The sequence below is a fragment of the Bubalus bubalis genome, chromosome 12 (genome assembly GCF_019923935.1).
Source record: "Bubalus bubalis isolate 160015118507 breed Murrah chromosome 12, NDDB_SH_1, whole genome shotgun sequence".
Taxonomy (NCBI): Eukaryota; Metazoa; Chordata; class Mammalia; order Artiodactyla; family Bovidae; genus Bubalus; species Bubalus bubalis.
The window spans coordinates 93,228,244-93,237,769 of NC_059168.1; the positions used below are offsets into that span (position 1 = coordinate 93,228,244).

The window sequence follows — 9,526 nt, forward strand, 5'->3', positions numbered from 1 at the left end:
AGCTCAGTGAGGGCATCAGGACTGTTCTCCTCTCCTGGGAAGGCTGCAGGGATGATCCCCCGAGGGCTCTGGCTTGTGGGGATTGTGGGGGAGGACACACCTCTGGGTCTCCCTTCTATCAACAGTTCCCACTGTAGGCAGAGAGAAGAACCAGTGCAGTTCTGAATGTAGATCTCACCTGCCTCCTTCCTCAAAGGTTCAGAGCCTGAGCATAACCTGCTGGCAGGACCCCAGGCCTGACCAGGACCCTGAGTCTCCTCTGTCAGGTCCACAGGTAGGCAGCATGATGGACCTTTAAGAACAGAGACGAGGAGTTAACATCTTCACGTGACATTTTCCTAATCCTTTCTTCTCTCCTTCATCTCAAAGGCCAGTAAACACTGCTTCTTCTCTTTTTTCCCTCTCTCTGCTTTTCATCACATATCACACATTTTTGGAGAAGCTTCTCTGTGTAAAGTGCTGGCCCCTGTCTTAAAGGGCACAAAACGGAGTCAGCAGGAGAACAAGTGAATGAGACAGTTAAGATAATGCAGGAGCTAAGGGGATACATCCTGAATCCAGCTTCCACCACCACCTAGCTGTGTGGCCTTAACCAGGTCATTTCAGTTCCCTCTGCCTCACTTTCATTACCTATAAAATGAGACGCTATAACAACTAAATGTCTTAATACGTGTGAAGTGCTTAGAGCAGTGTCTGACATGTATAAGCACTATGGAATTGTTAGCTATTATATGACCGTGATGGAGAATGTACAGGAAAGGGGCCGCAGTGAGTGGGGGTCTCAAGGTGGAGGCATCTGGGGGAGGCATGGCCAGCTCAGTGGAGGAACAAGAGATCTGTTTTCAGAAGTCCCACTTTAAGCACCTCTGGTGGATCAGTATGTTGAGACAGAGGGAAGACAATAATACAGAAAGGAATCCAATAGGCATATTTGAAAAGTCCACCTGCCTTGGCATCTAGAATGGAACAGCTGGGAAGGGCTAGGTAAAGCTTTAATCTGCTATAGGAGTGAAAACTAGGCAGAAAGGAGAGATTTCAGAAAGCTGGGGAGGGAGAGTCCATCCTGAAAGCACCCTGCAGACCCTTATGTAGGTTATATCACTTCAGGAGACTATACACTCATGTGTCTTACTGCTGGTAGTGGGAACAGCACCGGGGGTGGGGGGCGGTCCAGGAGAAATTTTAAGATCAGGTTCTGATGGTGGAAAAACAGAAAATCAATTTTCACTCAGAATCTGCCAGGGCTGCAGTCCAACCATTCCTCTCCAAAGAGAAGGGAGAGAGCTGAGCATAAAGATTTATGGAATGAGAGGTAGAAATGGGTGCAGGAAGCAGGGGAAATGACAGGATCCCAATGTGTGGGAGACAAGGATGGAGGAGGAGGAGCAGGTGAGCAGGGATGCTGAAGGCAGTTTGCAGGAAGAAGGACTGCTGCCTACAAAGGACTGGCCACTGTCACTCTCTACCATAGGATGATGGTTTGGGGAAGAAGTCTGATAAAGCAGTTTAAAACATGCGATTTGAAATCAAACATACCTAGATTTAAGTGTCAGATATACCAGCTTTGTAACCCTCTGAACTTCAGTCTCTTAATCTATAAAAAAGGGGTGATAGTGCTACTAAGATCACAGTGCTATTGTGTGGATTACATGAGACAAGTGCTAAGCACAGAATCTGTTCAGTAAACATCCAGTCATTTTCTTCAGTTTAGTCACTTTTCAGCTGTCCTTGCCTACTCATGGGAGCAGGTACATGGATATTGGGTAATTTTGCACCAGTGTATTGCCTGGTGGCTCAGACACAACTTAGCGACTAAACTATCACCACCATTGCCTGGTGGCTCAGACCGTAAAGAATTTGCCTGCAATGTGGGAGATTCAGGTTCGAACCCTGGGTCGGGAAATCCCCTGGAGAAGGGAATGGCTATTCACTCCAGTATTCTCGCTTGGAGAATTCCATGGTCAGAGGAGCCTGGCAGGCTACAATCCATGGGGTTGCAAAGAATGGGACACGACTGTGACTAATGCTTATTACCTACCAAACATGTTTATTTCCTATTTGGGAAGTGCATTTTGTGTTCCCAGTTCCTATTCCCTGGTCAGGTGGGCTGGTGCTGAAGAAACTGACCTAGCATAAGTGGTTAGGAATCAAAGAAAGGAAAATCAATCTGAGATGGCAACTGTCCACAAAGTAGAAAATTCCAGTGGAGAAAGTAGAGCACTGAAGAAATAGTCTTTATTTCCAAATTATCAAGGAAGGGAGCAAACCTTTCAATTATGGATAGTGTGATATAAAAGGCTTGCAAAAGTTCTGTCCCTCCTGGTCCTTCCCAGTCACAAACTGATGACAAGCCCTGTTATTTAAATGTCATTTTCTAGCTTATTGTATGAGCAATGAAAGTAAACACCTGTGGGTGGCTCAGTGGTAAAGAATCCAGCTGCCAATGCAGGACATACAGGAGATCTACATTCGATCCCTGGATCAGGAAGATCTCCTGGAGGAGGGCATGGCAACCCACTCCAGTATTCTTGCCTAGGAAATCCCTTGGACAGAGGAGCCTGGCAGGCTCCAGCCCATGGGGTCACCAAGAGTCAGACACGACTTAACGATTGAGCACACAGAGCCCATACAGAAAGCTTTACCAAACACTCACTCAACTATATATTTTTTTTTACCAGTAATACAAAATGTTTTATTACTAACCACAATCAATTCCATTTATATAGTACTTTACCATATAAAATCTGTTAGCACGAACTATCTTAAATAACAGGAAAATGGTGAATGAAAGTAGGGAATTATTAATGAACTTATATATAATCCAATCAAATCATAGAACTATGCTTTTGAAAGAAATGAAAAGTGCTTCCATTTTTACTCTTAAATCGACTGTGAATCAAAACCCCATGTTTCTTCATAATCATCAGAAAGCCTTGATAAGGCAGCATCTTACCTCTGCCTCATGTGGGTCATGCAATACCAACACCATGGGAAAGAAGCTAAATATTTGGGAAGGGGCACAGGCAATTCATTTCTGAATTCTAACATGCTCAGTCTCTTTTTTCCCTGTCTTATCTTTTATTTTTTTATTATTATTTTCTATTGGAGGATAATTGCTTTACAATGTTGTGCTGGTCTCTGCTGAGCACTAACTTAAATCAGTCATAATTATATATATATATATGTGTGTGTGTGTGTGTGTGTGTGTGTGTATATATCTCCCTTCCTCTTAAGCCTCCTTCCTCACCCCACCCTGCCACCATTCCATCCCTCTAGGTCATCACAGAGCACTGGGCTCCCTATGTTATATAGCAGCTTCCTGCTAGTTCTTTATTTTACACATTATAGTGTATATATGTCAATGCTACTTTCTCAACTTGTCCTAGCCTCTCCTTCCCCCACTGTGCTTATAAGTCCATTCTCTACTTCTGCGTTTCCATTCCTTCTCTGTAAATAGGTTCATAACAGAGCCTCAGAATACCATTGGTAACACAAGTTTACCTCCTTTATCTGTGCTGTGGTGGCAGCAAGCAGGTATTGCAAAGAAGTGGAATTGTCTTTTACCCATGACACTCAACCAACTGCAGTCAAAATCACTGAATTCATTTCAGGTCTACCTTAGAAAAGTATTTAGGGACAGTCAATAGGGCAGGGTCCTATGTGTATTAAGTCAACAAACCTTCCAGGCTCTGTACTGCTGGGTTTTGTTTTTGTTTTACAGCTTTATTGATTGTATAATTGATATATAAAATCTACACATATTTAATGTATACAATTTGATAATTCTCAGTATATGCATATGTCTAATGTTATTTGAGTCTCCAAATGACAGGAGTAAGTGGGTAGAAAGTTGAAAAAACCCATTTTATTGGTGGGTACACTGAGGGGAAAGGACCTACTCAAAATATGAGGAAATAGACAAAGTTATCAATTTAAACTAAATGGGAAGGGGACTAACTACCACCCTGAAAAATGTCACATAGATCTGAAGAATCCAGGTGCAGGACCAAGGCAGGTCAACCATTTACCACTGGGAAAACAAAGTCTTAGACTGAGATAAAAGACCCAGTGAAAGACATGGGGGAAAATCCAGAGTCAAATGAATACATTGCCCAAGAGTGAGTCTCAGATTAGGAGTATCTACTAAAATTTTCTGTGCTCATATTCTCCAACTTAGCATCCTATCTCTTAGAATGTATTCTGTATCATACAAACTCTCTCATGAGTGCAAAATATTTATATAAAAAACATCCATTGTAACACTGTCTATGGAGGAGAAAAAGTATTATGAATAATATGACCCCATTTCTGAGTATGTGTGTATAAAGTAACTGGAAAATATGCACATATCTCTAGCTCTCTGGGAAGTGGAATTTTAGGGAACATTCATCTTTAATTATAAAATTAATAAAAGAAATATGTGTCCCTTATTTTTCAATGTGAGCACATAATGTAAGGTGAAACATGGAAGGAACTCCACATTGCATCCCTTCATTCTCACTTCAGGAGGCAACTACAATACATAACCACACACACACAACAAACACAACATATAAAGGAGATACCTTTCTTTACAAAAATAAGATTACTCTGTCTCCATTGTTCTGCAACTTGCTTTTGTCACTTAACAAATTATCACAGACAGCAGTGTAACAGTGATAACACAGCTTAGCAATGAATAGCTCCTGCCAACTGCCATTGGACTGCCTGAATTCAAATCTCAGCTCTACCACTTACTAACTATGGGACCTGGTAAGTTAACTGACTTTGCTAAGCTATATTTTAATCTGTAAAGTAGGAATAATGGTACATATCTCTCAAGATTTGGAGACATTAAAATGATAAAATCCAAAGTACCTAGCATGTAGCATATATTGAGTGTTAATAAATGTTGACTAACATCAGTCATCTACATTCTTTAGAGACTGTGATAGTAAGTAATGTAAATTCACTATAATTATTACAATAATTCAACTATCTATGAATATTTAGGTTGGGTTATCATTGTGTTTTGTTTGTTTTATCATACTGTTTTATCTGGTATTATAAGCAATATTACAATAAAAAATATGTGTACATATCCTTGTGCTACACATATGACTATTTTAAAAGGATAGCTTCCTACACGTGTAATCATTGGATAATGAGATGCAGGTTTTCAAATCTGATGGAGACTACCAAAAGGTTTATACTGATAATTGTCTCACCATCAGGTATGTGGAGGTCTTTTTCCCTTTGGATATTGTTCAAACCATTTTATGGATATTCTGATAAATGGTAATTGTACTTAAGTCTAATTTCTATTTATGATTACCAATAAGGTTGAACATCTTACATGTTTTCTTTGGTAAATGTGTTGTAGATATTTCCTTTGAGTCAATAGTTTATATTTTAGCCATTCTTGTGGTATCTTTGGGGGTAATGTTCATATTTTTTAGTATGATATTTTGTTATTCTTGCTTCTACAACTTTTTTCTTGCCTGGAATGGCATCCCCATCCTGAGACCATAAAAATGTGCTCCTTTATTTTTTCTTAATGAATATATTTTATGTTTTTGATTTTTAATGTTTAGATAATTAATTCATATGGGTTTGTGCAGGTGAGAGAGAAATCCAGCATCATTTTTACCAAGTGTCTAGCCAATTATCATAAATGTCACTTGATAATCCATCCTTTCTCCATTACTACGAAATGAATCCTTATTATATATTAAGCTCCATATAGATCTATATCTATGTATATGTATAAATACAGGCATACAAACTTCTTTGTTGGTCCATTGACCTTTTACCTCTATATATACCATTACCTTATTGTTTTTCATTTCTATGTCCTTTGATTTTCAGGTAAGAAAATTCACTGTCATTATCCTAATATTTTCAAAATTATCTCATCTTTTCTTAGCCATTTACACATCTAGATGACTTTTAGAATGACCCTCTCAATTCCATGAAAAACTCCCCTTCATATTGGGATTGGTATATATACACTATTGATACTGTGAATAAAATAGATAACTAATGAGAGCATACTGGATAACACAGGGAACTCTACTCAATGCTTGTGGTGACCTAAATGGGAAGGAAATCCAAAAAAGGAAATAAATGTATACAGACAGCTGATTCACTTTGCTGTACAGCAACTATGCTGCTGCTAAGTCGCTTCAGTCGTGTCCGACTCTGTGCGACCCCATAGACGGCAGCCCACCAGGCTCCCCTGTCCCTGGAATTCTCCAGGCAAGAACACTGGAGTGGATTGCCATTTCCTTCTCCAATGCATGAAAGTGAAAAGTCAAAGTGAAGTTGCTCAGTCGTGTCCGATTCTTAGCGACCCCATGGACTGCAACCCACCAGGCTCCTTGGTCCATGGGATTTTCCAGGCAAGAGTACTGGAGTGGGGTGCCATTGCCTTCTCCTATACTCCAATAAAAATTAATTTTAAAAGATAAAAATATAAATCCTCTTGGGGTGTATTATAGGTGCATTGAATCATTAATTTGAAATTTTTTTCAGATTTATTGAGATATAATTAGCATGTAACACTGCATAAATTTAAGGTGTACAATGTGATGTTTACTACACTGATATAGGGCAAAATGATTGCCACACTGGGGTTAATTAACACCTTGATCAACTCACACAATTACCTTTTTGTATGTGTGTGTGGTGGGAAGATCTAAGATCTACTCTCTTAAGAAGAATGATGGTCACCAGGGATGGGAGTTGGAAGAATGGGGAAAATGTTGTTAAAGAGTACAAAATTTGCAATCATTATTAGAACAATAAGTGCAGGAGATCTAATACACAGCCTAGCAATTACAGACAACAATACTAAGCTATGCATGTACCTCAAAAGTAGCTAAGAGACTAGATCTTAATTATATCCACCACACACAAAAAGAAATGATAATTATGTGTGGTGATAGAGGTGTTAGCTAATGATATGCTGGTAAACAATTTTAAAAGAAAGATTAAAGGAGCTAGATTATAATCTGAAAATGTATCAAATCAATAAATTGTACACCTTAATTTACACATTATATGTCAATTTTATCTCAGTTTGAGCAATGTAGCAGAATAGTAGTAGCCAGAGGCCATCTGTGCCTTTTCTTCCATGATATTGATGGGAATGGGATTCATATTCAAAGTTTTATATTCCTGCAGTAATTGAATGTTTAGTATGAGAACTTCAAATTTTTCAATTGGAAACAAATATTTATTTAAAGGAATAAACTCAGTGACATAGGCTAATCCTGGGGTAGAACAGTTGACTCTTGAACAAAAATAAAGGACATTGACCCTTCCTGCAAAATGCACATATAACTACACAGCACGCCATATCCATGGGTTCTACTTTCAAGGATTCAACCAACCAATAGATCATGTGGTACTGTACTACATATTTATTGAAAAATCTACATATAAGTGGATCTGCACAATTCAAGTCCATGTTGTTCAGTGGTCAACTATACTCCTATTTTAAATGGCATCCCTGACCCTTAGTGCAGGAGACCCAGGTTCGATCCCTGGATTGGGAAGATCTCCTGGAGGAGGAAATGGCAACCCACTCCAGTATACTTCCCTGGAGAATTCCATACAGAAGATCCTGGTGGGCTACAGTCCATGGGGTCTCAAACAGTCAGACACGACTGAGTAACTAACACACCTGAAAGAAAAACTTAGATTTTAAGTGTCCAGATCATTGTAACCAAACAGAAGTGCTTAAATAAATATTAAGCAGGCTTTTCTCTGAGGACACAACATTCTCAACTGAGCTCTGTGGATAATGGGGAGCACTGATTAAATCTGATTCACACTTCTGTCCCACCCCCACTACCACCACCCCCACCTCTGCACATATGAGTAGGAAAGGATCTGAACGAGAGGACATCCAGGATGGGAGCCTCTTGTATGAAAGCATCCTGATTCAGATTAGGACCCAGCAGTGTCTTCCCCTATTTTACAAGAAGAAAGGGAGAGGCATTAGGGAGTTGGTCAGGAAAGAACCTAGGAAGAATCTTTAAAAAGGGAACTGAGAACTCAGACAGATTAGGCTATATAGAACTCCCTAGAAACACATGGGAAATTTTTAGTTCTCATTTATGAAGCAGCTTAAAATTATTTAACTTCTCCCACATTGAGTTATAACTCCTTGTTTCTATAGTTTCTTGAAGAAAATAATCTAACAAAATGTGGTAGACTTCTTTTATTGTTTTCAATAGGCTGGAGATTAAGAAAGAAGCCATCCTCAGATTGCCCTTCGCATCTCTCCCACACCACCTTCAAACTCTGACCAGGGGTCAAGGACATGGAGCTGAAGAACTACAGCAGCAGCATTGTGGACTTTATCCTCCTGGGCATCTCTTCCAACCCCCAGATGCAGAAACCCCTCTTTGCTGTCTTCTTCATCATGTACCTGGTCACCCTGGTGGGGAATGGACTCATCATCCTGGCCATCCACTCTGACTCCCGGCTCCACACCCCTATGTACTTTTTCCTCAGCAACCTGTCCTTCATGGATATCTGCTTCACAACAGTCATTGTCCCCAACATGCTGGTGAACTTACTCTCAGAGACAAAGTCTATCTCCTATGTGGGGTGCCTGGTCCAGATGTACTTCTTCATGGCTTTTGCAAATACTGACAGCTACCTGCTGGCCTCAATGGCCATAGACCGGCTGGTAGCCATCTGCAACCCCTTCCATTATGATGTGGTCATGAGCCCACAGCGTTGCCTCCTCCTGTTGCTGGGTTCATGCACTATCTCTCACCTGCACTCCATGCTGCGTGTGCTACTCATGTCCCACCTGTCTTTCTGTGCCTCCCACGTTATCAAGCACTTCTTCTGTGATACCCAGCCTGTGCTCAAGCTCTCCTGCTCTGACACTTCATCCAGCCAGATGGTGGTGATGACCGAGACCCTGGCTGTCATCGCCACCCCTTTCCTGTGCATTCTCTTCTCCTACCTGAGAATCATCGTCACGGTGCTCAAAATCCCCTCTGCGGCTGGGAAGTGGAAGGCCTTCTCCACCTGTGGCTCCCACCTCACCGTGGTGGTCTTCTTCTATGGGAGTGTCATCTATGTGTATTTTAGGCCACTGTCCATGTACTCAGTGGTGAAGGACCGGGTAGCCACAGTTATGTACACAATAGTGACACCCATGTTGAACCCTTTCATCTACAGCTTGAGGAACAAAGATATGAAGAGGAGTCTGAGGAAATTAAGAGACAGAATTCACTCATAGAAAAACATCAAGAGTGATTGTCATCATTGGGAGATGACCTAAGAAATGATCAGGTTATCCTTCCTGTGTATCCATTTTTCACATGGTACCCAAAGAGGTGCTGTTGAATCACAGTAAGAGCTGGAAGTCAGATCATTCAGCCTCTATCAATGACCTTGAACAAATATACGTTCAATCCCTGACCAAGTATTGCAAGAAATCCAGATTTAGGAAAACGGTTTCTGCCACCCATATGGTGGAATAATAAAACTACCCCAAAAGAACTCTTTCATGTGCTTCACA

The 9,526-nt window shown here is 40.5% G+C and overlaps 1 protein-coding gene across 1 annotated transcript; it reads left to right on the forward strand.

Annotated features, from left to right (window-relative positions):
• The first annotated feature begins 8,237 nt into the window (after positions 1 to 8,237).
• Positions 8,238 to 9,244, forward strand: LOC123464800 (olfactory receptor 1L4-like). Its single transcript, XM_045162418.1, has one exon. It carries the CDS (start codon positions 8,309 to 8,311, stop codon positions 9,242 to 9,244), a length of 936 nt encoding a protein of 311 aa, XP_045018353.1. The 5' UTR covers positions 8,238 to 8,308.
• Positions 9,245 to 9,526: the final 282 nt, after the last annotated feature.

Excerpts from the sequence above, each read along its gene's own strand:
- LOC123464800 (XM_045162418.1), top strand. The coding sequence starts at position 8,309 with ATGGAGCTGAAGAACTACAGCAGCAGCATTGTGGACTTTATCCTCCTG.